This window comes from Sphaeramia orbicularis, chromosome 24 (assembly GCF_902148855.1).
Source record: "Sphaeramia orbicularis chromosome 24, fSphaOr1.1, whole genome shotgun sequence".
Lineage (NCBI taxonomy): Eukaryota > Metazoa > Chordata > Actinopteri > Kurtiformes > Apogonidae > Sphaeramia > Sphaeramia orbicularis.
The window spans coordinates 36,718,844-36,738,699 of record NC_043979.1 but is presented as its reverse complement, the minus strand read 5'-3'; the positions used below and the strand labels follow the sequence as shown (position 1 = coordinate 36,738,699).

General features: G+C 40.1%; 1 protein-coding gene across 1 annotated transcript in view; it reads right to left on the bottom strand.

Moving 5' to 3' along the window:
• Positions 1 to 19,856, bottom strand: part of foxo3b (forkhead box O3b) — a 45,696-nt gene that overhangs the window by 3,502 nt on the left and 22,338 nt on the right. Inside the window, exon 3 of the mRNA XM_030129321.1 lies at positions 750 to 2,212. Within this exon, the coding sequence (XP_029985181.1) occupies positions 779 to 2,212 (1,434 nt within the window). The 3' untranslated portion in view covers positions 750 to 778. The remainder of the gene's footprint in view (positions 1 to 749; positions 2,213 to 19,856) is intronic.

Sequence of the window (19,856 nt, the reverse complement as noted above, 5' to 3'; positions counted from 1 at the left end):
ATGCTACTACACACAGCACCTAGCTTTCGCAACAGGATTTAGCACATTATACATAGGTGCTCAGGGACCAACTCCAGATCTTCATCAGCAGTGTGGTCAGAGGCACCAACATGAAAATTAACCTACATATACCTGCTTTTAATGAGTTTTACCAAAATGTGATCATACTGTCGCACACGAGGTCAAATCAGGGAAGCCTCTTTTTTTGCTTCATGGTATAAATATGGATTAAACTACTATGAACTTTTTCCTATGTTTTATTTTTTTGTGTACATGGTTAAATAAGAGTAAATCACTGCTCACAACCTTGATGTAGGAAGTGGAATAAAAATATGACTTGCCATTTTAATGTTGAGAACTTTCACTTTAAATAAATGTTAATTTGAAAACCAGCCTACTTCTTTGCAACTTTGCCATATTACCAGGCTTTCATGAGTCTCTCTGAGAAACGATGGAAATGTGTGACAAGGTGCAGATCTCCAAATTAGAGAAAAATAACAGTTTAAGGGGGTGTAAGGTAGATGATTTTGTAGGCAATATTCTAAATGAACCATTCCACACATTGTAACTCATGTGGTCTGAGTAGTTTGTGCACCTCCTCTCAAATCAGGATTTAGAAAATCCAGACTTTGATAGAATAATTCAAGGTCAAGTCTTTTCATAAACAGGAGCCTCAATTTGCCTACTGAAGCTTTAATATGTCCCCCTTTCTCAGTCTGTGTCCACAGACTAAGCCACACATATTATACCTGCTCTGCTCCATCCCAGCTTCAGCCTCTCAGCCGGGTACCCAGCTCTGAGAGGTTTGCTTGGTGCTTGTGAAGTTGCTGACTCCGTTCATACTGGCCAGAGGCTCAAAATTAAAGTCCAGACCATCTGTGTCCATCAGGTCGTTCCTAATGATGGACTCCATATCACACTCCAGGGTGCCATTGAATATGTCCAGGTCTAGATCTGTGGGGAAACGATCCTGGCAGATTCCTCCACTGTTGCTAACTGTTCCATTCATGAAGATTGAGGTGTCGATCTGCATGGAAGAGGACCCATTTCCTCCAAGAGGTGAAAGCAGAAGATGCTGCTTGGCATTTGCCAGAGTGTTAGCCTCATTGGTGAGGCTCAGGCCTCCATTCAAGGACCTCAGGGAGCTCTGGTTGTGGTTGTTACTTTGCAGCATTTCCCCTTGACTACACTGAATTCCTCCAGTGGTCCCGAAGGTCATTACAGGATCATTTCGGAGCATAAGGCCACGGCGGCAGTTCTGAGAAATGACAGCGGCGGCGCTGGCCTGTGACATGAGTGGGTCAGATTGGGTCATCATGACATCACTGTGGCTGTCAGAACTGAGTAGGTCTTGTAATGTCTGGCTGCCAAAGCGGGACATAAAGGAAGTCTGCTTGTTCTCCTGAATGGTCTGCATGGGGGATGGACGCAGAGAGGATCCCGTCGTGTGGGGGCCAAAGATGGAGTTAGTGTAGCTGTTACTTCCACTATTTGAGGATGTGTTGGATGAAGGAGAAGATGTGGAAGAAGGTGAGCCTAGCCCACTGGGTTTGGACCCAAAATTGAACCCTGAGGAACCATTTGAAAGGGCTTGTCCAGTAGTGGTTGGCACCAGGTTGATGTTATCCAGCAACTCATCCATCAGGTCATCAGTCAGTCCATCGTTCAGGTTCATGGTGCCTGCGAGATCTGCCAGACGGGGCAGTTCTGTCGGCATGGCCTTCCCATTGACTGTGTTGGCATTGCCAGGTGACAGTGCTCTGCCGGGACTGGAGTAGAGCATAGGTGACAGAGGGGGCTCGTCATCAGGCACCTCATCGAGCTCAGGGTTGGCCAGGATGGGTGACAGGCGGCCACTCAGCGTGCTGGCATTGGAGTTAGTGCGGGAGCGGAAGTCTGTCCAGGCATCCAGCTCCTCAGTGCTGCGTGATGTTGGACTCCCTGGCCACTTAGAAAGACCTGAAGGACTGTCTGCGCCACCTTCTCCAGCTGCGGCAGCTGCAGCCTGAAGGGCAGCCTTCTTCTTGGCAGCACGACCACGAGCAGTCTTGGTGTACTTGTTGCTGTTGTCCATGGAAACTGCACGGCGGCGAGGAGCCTTCCCACCCTTTCCTCCCTCCGGGTTTATCATCCACCAGGAGCTCTTTCCTGTTCCCTCATTCTGGACTCGGATGAAACGACTGTGGAGGGAAAGGTTGTGCCGAATGGAGTTCTGAAACAAAAAGAGGGAAAAAGACTATTAAGCAAAGTGTGCAAAATCCTGTACAACAATAAAACAAACAACTGTCATTAATATCGACTTGCATTGTATTCCTTCTTTCCTTTTGCCAATACATTCAGTGAAAACCCCTCATTAAACTCAACAATTCCAATCCATTAACCACCCACTACCACTGACTCTGCAGCAATGTAAACCGTTCATCTTGCTGGGTAGACAAAAAAAGCAAAAGGCCTATTGTTTTGATTGTTCTTCTATTAAATATAGACAAAAACACATTAACTAGTAGCAATGTTTAGAACTGATGTCGACATTGTTCCCGCTTTAGCTTTTGTGTTGTGGGTATAAAAAAAGAAAAGACAGACAGTGGGCTATAATCAAGCATCGCCTCAGTTATCAATGGCACATACAAAGAGCCCCTGTGTTGTGTAAGAAGTGCATTCTATGTCAGATCATGGGTATCTGTGGTGGTTTGTGTCTTCTGGTGTGCATTGATCAGCTCTGTGCTCCCTCCTTGTGGAAGACCCGAGAGGCTCATTGAGGGGCAGCTTGTGCACATGACAGCCCCTGCTAATGAGCAACACAACAAAGAGATATATGTACACATTAAACTGCAACATGACAACCTTGTTTAATAACTTGTTGTCTCACTTCTGACTTGAATTACAAGACCACATTCTAAGTGATCAAACTCTGGAAGTGTGTAATTATGCAACTTTTATAACTGAGGTCCTGTTCTACTTAAGATAATAAATGAAATGTTCATCAGGACAAAAAGTTTTGAGAGCAGAATCAGCTCAATAAGGGTTCGATGTAAACATTACTAAATCAACAGGAACATCATAATGGAGGCAAAGTCTATAAGTCTATCCCAGCTTCTGTATTGTATGTTGTATGTATGTATTCTGGCTGTCTGCAGGATAACGTCTACATTCAGACAGCAGGCAAAAGTGGCTGATTTTTTCCACACATAACTTATAACCAGATCATTTTATTGATGTATTCCAATTTTAGCCACTTCAATATGTGCTACTGGTCTGATTTTTTGCAGTGCAACCTCAGTCTAAATGATCCTATCAGAATTCACGTCACTTTTTTTCACTTTTGATGGATATTTGTTACAGTTGTTCTGCGATGGCCAGAGTCACTCGCTTCACAGTTCTAAATGAAGAGGCCTCCATGTTTACTTCAGCACAACAGCGTCCTGCATGTGACATCATTGTTATTGTTCTTTTGCACATGCACACAATTTAGGACTGTGAATCACATACTGGCCACATTAGAAAAAATAATGTGTGCAAAATAAAATAAAACTGAACTGAGCATGTGCAGCAAATATTCTATCCGATTGATTTGTACTTATGAAAACTTTGCAGTTACTTAAGACTTCAAAATTCTGACATCACTTCATCTGCATGTCCATACAAAGCAAAACCTTTTCACATAAATGCACTACACAAACATACACGCTCAGTCTTCTGGTTACTTAAGAAGTGCAAAGATGCATAAGCTGCCAGTTGGTCAATAAGATTCCTTTCCTCTTATTTCGTTTCTTTTCTCGTGCCACACAACCAACTGAAGGCCTTGTTAAATTCATTATTTGCCTCCGTCTCTTTCCATACCCCCTCCCTCTTCCGCAGTTTCTGTTGTTTCACAAACACATAGCTCTTATGGGCCCTGAGGGACTCTGGGGCTATGCTATATCCTCCCATATAAACAACCCAACCGCCATCCACAACATCCACACATTTTTCCTTCTCTGTTTTCCTCCTATGTATATTTTTACTCTCTAAAAGAGAACAGATTTCTGGGTTCAGAACGGCGAGGGCCAACATTTTCTCGTTTTTGTGGGAATCACAATATTGTTTTCCATGAAGCAGGCCCTTCTTTCCTGGGCAACAGTTTACAGGCAATTTGGTCTGGATTGTTATTCTGGTCAAGGCAGTTCAATCAGGGAGGAGAAAGAGCAGGCTTAAGTTACATTTTTGAACGCTACATTGGCAAGGAAAAAAAGTTGGATCTCTGGGCTCAACCTGAACCTGTGACCTTAGGCATTTGTCATTTGCTTGTGACCTAGTTTTCATTTACAGGTAATCACTTTGCAATTAGAGATGCATTTGTTTCAGTTGCAGCTTTTTGTGACCACTTGTGTGCATTGGAAAATCCACAGAAAGGTGCATTTATTTATGAATGGTGTGTATGTGTATGTGTGCGCAAATGCTTATTTCCCAAGTGTGTGTGCTAGTGCAGGTTTGCAAGCTATGCAATGAGGTAAGATGAGAACAGATACCAGAGAGACCAGTGTTTATCCTCTGCCAGCATCTCTCAAGCCATGACGTAATGTTGCCTTATTACAGAACATTTTACAAACACACACAAATATACACACTCTGAATGTTTCCAGCTGTCAGGGAGATGCACATGATAGCAGAAGATGGACTTTGCAACAGGAAAAGAAAACACTTTTGAATGCAAAATCAGAATGAATGGCATGTGAGTTTCCTTCCTTTCCTTGCTGCTGTAAACATTTACCTGCCAGTACTTTACACTTCATCAATCCTTCTCCCATGCTTCATCCTAAACCTCCATACTGCTGCACCCCATCCACTCCCTCCTTTGACAAAGCCTCTTGTATAATGTTTCTCTTTCTGTGCCACTGCTTGTATTCATCAAACGTCAAGAGGAATATGTCTAACTCTGTGTGATGGAGCAGCAATAAAAGGAAGAGGGACATCTGCAACCGAAGTATGGAAAGTGAAAAAAGGAAAAAAAAATGGGGTGGCAAGTGAAACTGTGTGAGTGATGGTGAGAAAATGATGCAAGATGCAAGAGGGAAGGCAGAAAAACGTGCATGCTAGAGATCAGTATTATGCTGCGTGTGATGATTGCTTGTAAAAAACTGCCAAATATTTTATTGAGGATTTCTGACATAATTTCCACCATTTCTGCTGTAAATACCTGCATTTAGGTTTAGGTATGGGTTAAGTTCATCTCTTTGGCATCATCTCCTTTCTCACGGCAATGTCAGTGGTAGTAATGACAAACAAAATAATATTTAACAAATCACTTTCTTCACTTTCTAAGGCGGCTGCTTGAAGGGAACGTCCCACTGCTGTTATACTTTCTAGATTCAGACCTGAGAAATATGCTTTGCCTGTTGTCTCCCCTATGGCTACATTTCCTTGTCACTTGTAAGTTTCATATGTCACACAGTAAAAATGTGAGTCCGCTGGTTTGTTTTTATATCATAATGAAGTTGTGGTACAGCTCTTCCAGGGCATACTGTAAGTACAACAGAATAAACAGAGCTATTTTTGTGATTTGCAGAATGTATGCCTCTGTGCATACATGGCACATCACTATGTGAGTGGGATATGCTTACTACCATAGCTCCTCTTGGGTATTCCCAAAGTCCATTAATAAAAACAGCTTACTGAGGCAGCAGATCTGATTCATAACTCCTACTATGCAGCTTCGAGAGCTACATAACACACACATACCCTACCACAGCTCACAGCAACAACAATGACGTTGTTGACACCACTGAGAGAATCGTTGAGATTTATCTCCATTTGACTTCATGGTTTCTTTTTTCTAACCTGTTTTTGTTTCTATAGTCATATGAACCGCACAGAATTAAATAATCACCTTTATGTCAACCTTTTCAAAGTGAGATAACTAGGTTAATATGCAAAATCGATGAAATGAGAGTTATCACCATAGTTACTGAGGTAGGTTAGAAATAAATAAATGCACTGTTTCATATTAATTAAGCATATTTTATCATTAGATTACAATAAAACAAGAGAACACGTAACAACATTGTGTATTTTAACAGTTTTGTTCATATTCAATGTTCATCAAATCAAAATTACACTTGATTCGAACAGTGACATTTATTATTTATATAATTTTAGTTTATTATATATTATTTATGATTTTTAAGTGGTAGCATGCATATCATTCCACTGTTTTACTTCTGATTAATCCGATCTCAAATCAAATGCTTTATTTGTGGATTTTCTATGATCGATGTGATGTAATGTGAGCTGCTGGAGGTCTGTCAAACTAGTCGAGATAGTACAAGGTCAAAACTGTGAACTCTTCAAGAGACCGGTTATCCAGGTTCACCAATGTTACATTCTTAAAGCCAAATAACTCTGAAGTCAGCCCTCTGAAGCTGAACTTAGTCCATGAGAGAGGCCCCAGCTGTGTGTGTGCACCAGCTGCAGCCCGAGCTCAGGAACACAGAGGTTTTTTGTCCGTCAGCAACATGTGGGAACAATTAATCACTGTCAGTAACCACGCTAGGAATCTCTTCCTCTCCTTTCTCCCTCATTATTATGACACTTAATTTTTGAAGGTGTGTAGGTGGGAACATGGACATTTGCATTCATCTTAGCCTGAAATAGAAGGTGTGTAAACATGAATAATTTAAGGAAGCCAACCAAAGGATTATACAGTCTGTAATGTACCTCAAACCCCTGAGGTCACTGAGAAAACACACTTCTCTGATTGGTCGACATGATTTAAGAAGTGCTCTCTAACTGGATGGCGCTCTACAGGCTCAAACAGTGATTGGTGGATTGAAATTGCTTTGCGTAGCCAGGCAGTGCAGAAAAGGGAGGGTGTGCATGGTATTGCAAGTGTATTTCATCACCCAGCTACAGCACGTATCTAAACCTAAACATATGAAGTGAGTCAGTTTCACTTTCTCTAGATCCTATTTTGTGCGAGCATGAAAGAAACATTACACTGGTTTAGCCCTACATAACACTGTCTGTCTTCAGCTAAAAGAAAAACACAGCTAAGAAAAAAAAACTCAGCAAACACTCTTTGCATGTTGTGCTTCAGGAAGGCGTTAGGTCAGAGGGTTATGGTGTCATGGAGCCAGGAGACAGCGCTGAGTCAAAGGTCAAAGTGCTTTAGGTTTGCAGGTCTCACTTCATACTTCTTAGCTCCGCCCATTTAACCATTCTGCGGCTGCTATGATTGGACAAACTGGGCAACCAGAGCCTCACACCTCTGGTGTACTTAACAACCCACTGACACACTATATATGTGTATGTGTGAGTCTTTGCCAAACATAACCGCACTTTATCAGCCATTATGTAAACCAGCACTAATCTGAGTCTAATGTCAACAGTGACTGCTGGTGGGTCAAGCGGACTACTTGTGCAACATTAGTTACCATTTAAGAAGAGGGACTGACAATGAGCTGTGGAATAATGGTTGTCCAACCCTGAAGTGTTCTTTCTTTTAGACATTGTGCAAAAAACATTAACTTAGCGCAAACAAACGACAGGTAGCACGTAGCAAATGATCGACAGAAAAACAATAACCACTAATGTAATAGCAAGAGCAACAAAGGAGTATTGTTAGTAATTATAAAAAAAATAATTAGAGAAATAAGCTATTCAATAACACATACATTACATAAGTATGTCTAATACTATACACACAATACATGAAAAAATTACTAAAGGACCAAAGTAGAGCTGCAATGATCAACTGCTTAATTTTCATGGATAAATTTGTCATTTAACAAAAAATAACAGTAATAATTCAGATTCCAGCTCCTTAAATGGGAATACTTCTTTGTTTCCTCTGTAGGCTTTGGGAATCAATAACAAGACATTTTCAGAAGAAACAAAGAAGTATGTAAAGTATTTTTGTGTCTGTATGTTGTCACTGTGTTGTATTCTATGGCACTACAATGAAAACAAATGTTACAGTAAATAAATAAATATTAATCAAGCCCTATGGCAGATGCTGATAAAGTGTCTCTTTATTTTGGGATGTGTTGGTAACTTGAGTGCTTCTCCTCGTTACGTCAAAGAGGTGATCAGTGAGGTGGAGGTACAGAAAACATGCAGACCTTTGACATGTATAAAGCAGCTTATAAATACCCACAGTGGCTGGCCTGCGCTAAGGCTGTTGAGAGAAGACGGTTATTTATACTGCGACTGTACACAAACACAGAATAACACACACACACATACACACATACACATAAAGACGCACACCCAGACACACACTGGGCCTAGGTTCCAGCTCTGGACGGCAGACAGAACATTCCATTCTCTTCAATCATATGTTCATTTCCCAGCCAGCAGCTGGATGTCTTTCCCAGTTTGCGTGTGCTTAAGTTGTATTTATGAGTGTGTGTGTGTGTGTGTGTGTGAGTGAGTGTGTACGTTGGACAGGGATCTGGAGCTTGGCAGACTGAATCCTGTTACACCTCATTTTGCTTATATTTCTGTTCTTACTTCCCTTTCACGCCCATTTTTGTTTATAAGTTAATGTCATCGTGGGATTATAGACAAACAGAGAAACACACCTAAATTCAGACTCAATTCTGGAAAACAACAAACTAAAACCATCAAATGAAACCCCCAAATTTTATTATTATTGTTCAATGAGCATTCTCTTCTTTCAATTAAATTAAAAGTGGACTGAACCCCACCATACTGCTTCATGAGCCGTGACCTTGTTAGATCACCAAAACTCGCTCATATCATCAACGCCTCTATTTCTTCTTTATGCTCTACCTGTCACATATGTCTTCTCCTTCTTTTTCTCCTCCTCTCTGTTTTCACACTACCCAGCCTGCATCAATGTTGTGTAAGGCCACATGCTCAAAGAACTGCTTGTTTACTCTTACATTTCCTCCAATCAGTTGGCCTGAGGTGGGGGAGTTGGCCGACCCATCCCACCTCACAGAGCCAATCGCCATGTGTTGGGACCAAGGCATGGTTAGTCACATTACCCCTCATTGGGTCAGTGTGTTTTGATCAGTATTGGTAGGTCACCTCGATTCTACAGGCACATGTGACATACAAATAACATTAAACATGGATATAAAAACATGAAACAGCAGAAAAATCAATCACTGCACATGCTTATGGTCTCAAAAAAAGCTACTATTATATATCAAATTACTGACATCCAAGCTGAACGTCCAGCTTACGTAGTGAACACAGTGTACGTTTTCAAAGACTGTTCGTTACAGCTCGGTGCGGGACGTGTATGGTTTGCTTTGGGACAACACAGGACATCCCTGCTGGGCTTTATCAACCCGAGTTCCAGGACACGGCGTCCTTAAGCTACGCAGCAAAAGCGCCTGCCAAGAACACACACACTCACGAGTACACTGACAACAGACACATCTATGTTAAGACAAAGAAGACTTATTCAGATGGTAGGACAGAAGGAGGAGCAGATCTGGAAGAGAAAGCAGCAGAAAGTGTTTTTTTTTTTTTTAATGTTTTGAATATCTGCAAACACACAGTTTTATCATTGTTGTATTTTTGAGATAAAGTTAACCCACACCTAAATACAACATATGCTGATAAAAAGCTATTCTGAAAAATCCATTGTTCTGGTTATCAAGTGAATTAAATACGAGTCAAATCAAGGTCCTTTCATCCTATTTAATTGTTTTCCTTGTTTCTATCTAGTATTTGTGTTTTATGCCAACATTGTAATGCATTTTAAATGCTTTAATGGAGTGTGCCCTGTTATTTACAGTATTATTGATATATTTTTGTGTATTTTGAGGTTGCCATTACATCTGCTCAAGTATAATAGTTGAAAATGATTACACTGGCTAAACTGGCACATTCATTATTATGTACTGTCCCTATAAATGTACACATGTGGAAATAAATAAATGCATAAATACACTGTTGCTCATAAAACTGGAGTAAATATTTGACCTCTTCTTGTGAAATGATTGTGACAATGAATTATATTCTTGATAGATAATGTGAACTCAGTATGTGATCATTGAATCTGCTCAAAAGTGATTAATGATGTGCAGAAATATATATGTGTATTAATTAAAAAAAAAAAAAAAAAAAATCAGCTCTATGTGCAACAGTGTAGATGAAATACCTGATGAATACCTTGTGTCGCTCCTGAAAAAAGCAAGAAGTATTAAAGAGATAGTTACCTCCTTGACATAAACAAAATCTTGTTTATTGGGAACTTCCATAAATCACATACAGCCAAACATTAGCTCCTGTCATAGTAAAATATCATTTTAATCTGTGAAGCTCTTTCAACGTCACGAAAATTTAAAAAATGCACCCGTTCTTAAAGAGATGTGAGCCATCTGCAAGTCAATAAATCCAACCAGGGCGACATACTTGAGGTATATTTGGTAATAAAGTGCTGCTGATGAAATAATTTATGTGGCGTATGTAATGAATGCTGTTTGGGTTTTTCTATGGGGTTGGGTGGGCAGATCCGTTGCCCTGGCATTATGACAATGCTGCGGTGACTCTCAGCCTGCCCTTTTTAAGAACTCCAGCTATTTCAACATCTGACGTCTAAAAATAGAGGGACCAGAGGGCAAGTCTGCTAGCAACGATTATCGTATTTATCCTGGCGTATGGGCTTGTTGATGACAGACGCACTCTAATACACACCAAAACACAGAGGGTAAAAAACATAGTGGTGTATGAAGCAAATCAGTAAAAGGATAATAAGGCATAAGAGGCCACACCTAAAGACCCCAGTGGTATGCATCAGAGCTTTTCTATGTGAGCAGGTGATTAATGAGACCTTCAAACTGTATGAGAGAGATAGAAATTGAGAAACACCGAAGAAGACAGATTTAGATAAAGAGAAGTGGAAGACGAAGATAGAGAAAGGAGGGCACTCTTACTATTAAAACTAGCAGGGTGTGATTAATCACATTCCTGTATGATAGGAGCAGTATAGAGGACTAGCGGCGCAGAGGAGGGAGGGGGAGGGGCAGAATCATTCATAATTATCAGGAATGAGATTGTTACTATTCCTGTGGGATGATATTATGCGGGTGACAAGAAATATGGAAATTGAACCTGCAATCTACACCTCACCTTATAGACCTATTTCAAGGGCAACAGGGTAGAAAAGACAGATTTATTTTAAGCATTAAAAGTTTCAGTTACTGGAATCTATAACCTTGTAGTATAGTTTAATTGTAAAGAAGATTCCAGTGTTTTTATGTGGAGAGTGAAACATAGTATAAGTCGACTGTAGGGCTGAAACCGATCCTAATTATTAGTAATAAATGAGAACAAAAACTTAAAGGGTTTAGAATAATAACAACACAAAGTCCTGTTAAAAAAGAAATGCTTTACCAAAATGGACTAATTCTCCATAATGTCTTTGGAGGATTTTTACGTTCACTGCAACTTGAGCGACATCTACCTCTGAAACAAACCTGCCTAATTTTAGTTAGCGTGGGGCCTTCAGTGTCGATTCGCTATTACTCATGACAAGTAACCAATCAGAGTGGTGACAACAGACAGAGACAAGCAGCTGGATTAGAGCCAAAGTAGTTCGGTTTTGATTCATTTATCTTGTCAATCTGCAATCGGATAATAGAATACTGAAAATGCTGGATACTGGATGAGACAATCAGCTGACGCTTAAAAGAGACTCCGCTTTAGGTGAAGGGAACAGTAAACAAAGGCCATGCAGATCAAATACGTTTTATTCAATGCCCATTCTTCAAGTGTAAGTAAAGACAGACAACCAAAGGTCAGAGTGGGAGGGAGAGAAGTGCAGGCATAGTGTGAGGAAGGAGGGGGCGAGGGTTGATTGAGGTTTATTACCTCTGTTAACACCACATTGCCCTGTACCCCTACACATAACAAAATATCATCTTCAACAGAAGGTGAATTTAGGACATTGATTTAGGATTACATTGCAAAGGTCTGTATGGGATTTATGAGTTCTTCTGTGGAAGAACAGGTTTAATTATTTAAGTATGACCTTGGGGCACAACATATAAAACTTCCTAACACAGCATGGTGTCAGTGTTATGACAATTGTAAATGAATTAAAGTCAATCAGTTGTCCTTCAAGTTATATGACTTTTCCCCTAAGAGAAAGTAGTGCACCCACAGTCACGGAAAAAATTATTAGACCATCAAAAGTCATCAGAAAATCAATGGTTATGCAATCAAGTACTAACTCCTGTGTGTATCATGTGACTAAAACAAACAGAAAAGAAAACAGAATGCCTGAAAGCACTGTTTTTGTCAGTACAATACCATAGCTATTGATGTAAGAACTGAAGTGATTTTGGTTATTATCAAGAAAACATGGAAAATGGATAGATATCAGCTCTGAAATGAAACTATTATGAGCTATTTTTGTTGTTATCATTATATTTGTCCAAACAAATGTACCTTTAATTGTACCAGGCATTAAAATGAACAAGAAACTGAAGAAAACAAGGGTGTTCTAATAATTTTTTCCACGACTATATAAATCCTATTGCTTTTTTTCCTCAACTGTTAGTGGAGAAAAGTGTTTCAGTAACATTTTTGTTGTGGTGAAAACTAAATGCACATCCAAACACTCAGGCACTGTTGCCACTCATTTACTCTCTTCATATTTCTATCCACAAGCATTTGTTATCGGCTTTTGTCTCCATGATCTACCTTTGCTCTTGTGTGCGTGACACTCAAGTGTCCTGCTTCTTTGGGTGGATATTTTCACAACAAACCCTACTTTTTGGGATGACCCGCAGTTGAGTGGTAATGGGCTCCAACCATGACCCATAACGTCTCCAGTCCTGGTTCTTGCACGACATTCCTTTTCTATCTTTGCCCTTGTTTCCAGTCTCCTCTGTTGCTATTTCATATTACATAAAGTCACAAAGCTAATGCTCTGCTTTATGTCTCAGAATTGTATCCAAGTCACACCCAGAGGAGTTAAATTAGGTTGAAGAAGAGCCGACTCATTTTCTATTTGTTGACGTATGTGGCTTTATTACCTCTCAACCCTTCAATTAACTTTGTTGAAGGTGAGCTATGATCTCATTGAGACAGATTACGGTGATAATAGCATTACACATAATCATGTCGGCTAACTAAACAGTAGGATGCAAATCGAGTTGGGGCTTGATTGTGTTGGAGCAGTGACATGCTGTTTCTTGTTTGCATGTGTGTCTTTATGTGTGTTGGGTGTATGCGGTTTGAGTTTTGGTGCAGCAGTGGAGCTCACATCTGGTCTGGATTAGTGTTGGGGCCTCACTGGTGTTCATGGGGCTCTTCACTCTAATGGTGCTAAAAACAGACACAGTACACACTCACACACCAGTGATTTTTACTGTACGTTGTACCATGACACAAAGGATAATTCCTGTGCGACTTTTTCCTTTTTTCATCATTACATGTTGTATTAAAAGCAGTGACCTTTTTTCAAGTCTGTGAGCACTATGATGCACTAGAACGACATCTGGTAGAGATATGAGTGGTCAGATGATGACAGAGAGAGAAATGTACTTGAAAGCAAAGGCAAACTGCAATGTTTTTATCTAAACTCCTGTAAAAATCTACTTCCCAGCCTGAACGGTTTAGCAGTATATTGGTCAAATGAGGGATTATTAAATACAGTTGTGGAAAAAAATATTAGATCATCAAAAGTCATCAAAAACAATGGTTATGGAATCAAGTACTAACTCCTGTGTGTATCCTGTGACTAAAACAAACAGAAAAGAAAACATGGAATGCCTAAAAGCACTGTTTTTGGCAGTACAATGCCATAGCTATTGATGTAAGAACTGAAGTGATTTTGGTTATGATCAAGAAAACCATGAAAAATGGACAGATATCAGCTCTGAAATTAAACTCTTATGAGCTATTTTTGTTGCTATTATTACATTTGTCCAAACAAATGTACCTTTAGTTGTACCAGGCAGTAAAATGAACAAGAAATTGAAGAAAACAAGGATGGTCTAATAATTTTTCCGTGACTGCATATTTTTTTTATTAAATCAAGATTCAAGATTCAAATTCTTTTTTTTGTCATTTCAGCATATAGAATACACAGAAATGAAACATTGTACTCAGGTCCCCGAGTGTCAGCAGCATTTAGTAAATAGTATAAAATACTGATCAAAATAATGAAATACTCAGACACATACAAATACAGTAATGGTAACTGATAATGTTATACAATATTCTTCTGTCCAGTGATACAACACTATAGTTGTATGCCTCATGGTACTGTTCATTAGTGCATGATCCAAAAATTGTGTTTTTGTCATCACTGTAAAGACTGCTGGAAATGCAATGAATCATTTTATTTATAAAATTTGATGAATCACATTAATTGGTGTCAGTTTAGTGAAAACTGTGAATCTAGTTTGTTAATCTCAGTGACACATATAACTGTACATTTCATATTTTCCCCATAACATCCAAGCTTACTGTATATCACACTAGATATTATTCTGTCTAGTATATTATTATCCTCATTGACAGAGAGACAAAGCTGTAATGTATGTCGGTGCTGTTTTTTCCAAACGAATAATAATCATTGTGCTGCATCTTTATGTTTTAATCTCCAGATGAATACCACGTAGACGTCTGAATCTATTCATTTAACCCTGGGCTATTAGCGTTCACAGTGCACTTTAAAAGACTGTGGTTTGTTTTCTCTAAATATACCCTATATTCTGTTAGACTCAGTGTCTGTAGGTCAGTTTAGCGTGCATGACCTGATCTGCCCAGCACACCTTTGCTCTTGAAAACATTTGTGTTTGTCTGTATGTGTATTTTGTGTGTCTCACTCTCTGCTGATGTCAGTACTTTCAGGCCTGTCAGTTCTCTTCCTCCTACACACCAGCTGAGCAGCTGCTGGAGAAGGGGAAAGGGGAGGTTGTGCTTTTTAAACACACACACATGAACACAAACTCTTAGGGCAGTATGCCTGTGTCCTGAGTGTGTATTCTCTGTGTATGCTTTAGCACAGGGTGAGGTCCTAACCTTTGCAAGACAAACTCCCAATGGCAGAGACACACACACACTTGCTGTTAAAATACACACAAACGGCACAAACACACACCTTGGAGGAGTTTTTCTCCCAGCAACAGCGAGCCTCCTCCTCAGACTCATCAAAGCCCGGCCCATTTGACGAGCCACATGACTTCCTGAGACAAAAAGGAAGGACAGCAGCAGCTTGACTTCACTATCTGCCCCTGTTCTACAACCCCAACCTGTGTTTGCACATTTTAACTTGGTATTTGCAGACAGTACTACCAGAGATTAGTTGTAACTCAGACCTTTTGTACAATATTTCATCACTGCACTGACATCATATCACAAGGACAAAATTTCTAGAGTCATTTTCACTTCCCATTTCATCTTCTTTAACCACTTTGCAGTATTTGCCTTTGTCCTATGTCCATACTCTTGTAATATTGCATCACTTCCTGTGAAACTGATCTCAGTTGCCGTGCAGATAAATCTAGAGGATTCTGTGCAATGTGGGTTTGTAGAGCTAAGCCATTGTTGTCTGACCGCCTAACCCAGTTCAACAGTGTCTGTGCATGCATGCGTTTGTGTGTCTAACATGATTATGCCTTATTACATATGCACATCACTGCATTGGAGGTTGGAGGTTGTGCATCTATGTGTGTGCGTGTGCGAATGTCAGTGGCCAAGCTTTTGTTTACACAGGTCTACATGTGTGTGTGGAGCACGTTTCTGTTAAGCTTATTAATCATTGCCAAAGGAGATGATGACGTAGTTGCGGTGCCAAACTGTGCACTGCTTTGTCAGCTTAAATCTGCACGTCCCCCTCGGACTCATTTAGTCATCCATGTATGTGTATGCATGAGTGTGTGTGTTTCCTGTTTACAAGCACTGTCTTTGCAAATGTTTAGTTCTTATTCTATATCTTCTCTGCATTTAGCATTACATAGCTTCAGTGAATTTTCTCTTTCTGTCTTTCCTAACAGATTTAAACATTTTTCCACAACAAAATTACATCAGAAAAATGTCAATGTCCTCAAATTAACCAGTAACTTCTAAGCTAGTAAAACCTGACTGTATCTGCCTATGTGGTTGTCTGTCAGAAGACATGACTCACACATTAAACCAAGTCTAGGAGGATGTGAAGGAGAGTATAGAAGAAAAACACAAATTCTCACTTAAATCTCTATGAACAATTGAAAAGAACCCCAAACCTACTCCCAGCCCTCTTTAAAAAAAACATTCGACATTTCTTGTTTACTTTCCTCTTGTGACATCCTATTAAATGAACACAGAGTGACAGGAAGTCTGTGGGTGAATGAGGACGATATGCCAGAAAATATGGAATGAAGTTTGAAATATGTGTCCACCAAGAGACGCCACTCCTAATTTCTTCATCGCCCACTCTTCAGGTTTTATATTATTCAATGCAATACAGATAAGAACTGCAAATTAAACTCATTATTCATCCTAATATAATAAAAGTTATCATTTTATACATCGTCTGGCATGCACCTCCTCTCCATCTTCGCTGCTTGAAGCCAAGTTCAATACCATGGTGACTCTGATGGAATTTCATTAGCGAACTCTAACCAGGCTACCATAATCAGACTTCTGAAGCTATTTTAGGCTCCAAGGCGGCGTGAACTTAAATACCCCTTTGCTATAGGGGGTTATTCGGGGTACACATATGGGCATACGGGCCCCAGTTTACACCAGAGCTGAGAGGGTTCATTGGGGACACGAGAGGCCCTCCTGTTCTTCCCTTCACCCTTGTTTTTGTCCCAGCTCTCTCAGGCGCTCACGGCTTAGTGCAGTGCTTCATACATGACAATATGCACACACACAAACACACTTAGTGCTCTTCACAGGGTGACTGATGTTTCCTTGCATGTTGTGCACATACAGGCAAACACAAATACTCATGGTCAGGTGAACAGTGGGCTTGTACTGAATCGCAGAGTCCTGATTCCACCCGTCACCCAACATCACCTCTCCCTCCAGACAAGCTCTTTTCAACACATGCAGCACTTCGTATTTATATTACCCCCTATTAATAGACCAGTAGCAACCATACAGCCACGCCTTCTGTCTTCTGTGTGTTTTTTTTTGCATGCATGTGCAGTGAAATTACACTTTTAGCCCTAACTGTCTACTGTGTTTAAATTCTGTTTTAATGGTTTCCTATTTTGAGGTATGTGTTGGCATGACAGGAAACAATTGTCTCACAGAAGCAGGTAATCACTTCATCTAAGCTGCGGCTGCCAGCATTACCCAGAATTACCAGCTACTGCCACAGTGACATCAGTGCACTTCCTCTGACCTCACCTGAAAACAAAGAAACTACATAAGTGGAGCTTATTGTGTTGTCACAACAATCCAGTTTTAGCTGGCATGTAATTAATTAACAATTTATCTTCTTTTCATTTTATAACAAACTTTGCATGCTTTACTATTGTTTATTTTTTTTTGTACAGTTTCTATGTCTTTAAATCTATTCTATATTTTATACTTCTATTTTGGTTTTAATTTTTCTTCTGTACAGCACTTTAGTCCACTGCAGTTGTTTTAAAGTGCTTTACAAATAAAGTTGAATTGGATTGGATTAATGCACATGAAGTACATATAAAGCTGAGGCTTTGTAAAGAGTAATTTAAATAGTATTATTGAAATGTACAAAAAACAGGTTGAAAAAAGAGAGTGATATTATAAAAGTGTCAGTCAAATCTCAAATGCTGATGAAATATGACATTTACATTAGTTTCACCCAGCTGGCGACAGGTGAATGGAGCGCATTATCACAGTAATGCAATATAATTGTTCTTCACTCAAATAAATATAATAACACAATTATGTAACAACTGCAGCAGGCCTAAGCATGCCAAAGTGTCTGTACTGTATGTAAATTAATTAAAATGTAATAGGTTTGAGTCTGAAGGAAAGGAAGTGTAGACAGGAAAAAGGGTGTAGCTGTAGCCCCATTTCTTTAATCTACTGTACAAGCTCATGAATGAGTCTTTATGCCTCTCATCATCTGGTTTAAACCCTCCTCCCATCGCTCATTTTTCTCCTTTCTCATTATTTGTCCGTCCTCTCCCTTACAGCTTCCCTTTTGTGATGATTTTTTTCCTCCTATTTAGCCCCTTCTCTTCTTGCTCTGGCGTTCTCTCATTGCCCATTTCTGTATTTTCTGTCATCCCTTCAGTCTTTCTCCTCTGAAAGGTCCTTTCTAAGTCAACTCTCTGCACAAAAGCTGTATGGTGGCACAAGCTGGCTGCGGGCCAAAACTTTGCTCTCTGGCACTGTTCCCTCTGTATTAGTGAGCAGCAATCACTCAATCTGCCTCTCCTTTCCTTCCTCTCCTCTTTCAACCTCTCCTTTTGTTTTCCCTCCTCAACCTTCTTTTCTGTGAGGAGGCAGAATGAGTCGAAAGTGTGAGGTCTCCAATGCTCAAATGCTTGCTTTCAGACACACACACACACACGCACACACACACACACACACACACACACACACACACACACACACGCTGTGAGGTGGCTGTGGAGCTGTAGGGCTCAGTGCTTCTGAAAGGGGTGTGTCTGGTAATCCTTTGGAGCTTGTGTGCGAAGGCCTTGTAAACTGGAGAGGGGGAAAAGGAAAGAAGAAAGAAGAGTGGAAGGGGGAAAAAATGAGAGGGAAAGAAAGCGCTGACAGGCTTTTCAACAGAACGGGCCTCTTTCTGATTGTAAGCTCAACACCAGAGCTTCCACATGCTAATAAAAAACCTCACATGTGCTCACAGACCAAACTGACATTACAGTGTGTGAAAGGTTTTTTTTTCTCCTGTCAGAGTTAACTGACAGCGCTTTGACCCACACTCACATGCAGACAATAATGAAAGGCCTGCTCATGAACGCTTGTCATGCAACAAGTGGCAAACAGTACATAGCTCTAGACACTGAATCTACGACGCAGATTGCATCAGAGATGAAGATAAGGACCAACACTAATCTAATGGCACAGAGCTTATAGTAAGTAAGAGTTCAGGGTGTAACGTCAGACTGGAATCCTTGTGACTTTTAGCCCTCTGAACTCACATGCTGACCTTGCTCCAGTCACTACGGTATGGCACATGCGGCCAGTCCCACTCAGCCTCTAAAACTGACTGAAATAACCAGAGGAAAAGGGAAGTGGTGGTAGTGTTACATTAGTTGGTAGGTCTGCTACTTGCTTGGCTTGTCACGAGATTAAGAAGGAACAAAAACCTGTGCCTGTTTGTCAAAACCTGAAAACCTGAGTCTTCTCTGTTGTTATATGATAACAAATGAGTGTCATGCAACCTGTGAAACATAAAATAAAATAAAAAAAAAACATGTCATTTTGAATGTGGAATAATTAAGCTGGTTTGTCTTCATGAGATCTTTCTTCTAATTTGCCAATTTGTTGCATGATTGTCACTAAAGTCCAGTTCAGACCACAGATCTATAAGATGAACTGAAACTGGACAATTCACACCGGTGCAACTATAGATGAAGCAGTGTATTGTTTCCATAATGACTCTTTGTACTTGTCCCGTTGTCTTCTTGCAGCATTGTAGTACCTTATGACAAAAACATATTCAAAGTGAGTTACTGGGTTCAGTTGCATATCTAATTACTCCTGTCTATTCATGGAGGAGTTATGTCATTTACAGTTTGGTGTCTCCTATAAATCACAGAAGTAAATAAAACCCCTAACTATTGAGATAGGATTTCTTCAGGTCAGTGACTGACAATAATACTGTATTTTTGATGACAGATAAGGTGCGGCCCATAAATGACTCACATTTGACAGCATCAGCGTGAGTCAAGCTGAAATAGGTCACTTCACACTGTAATATTCTGATATAGTTTTGT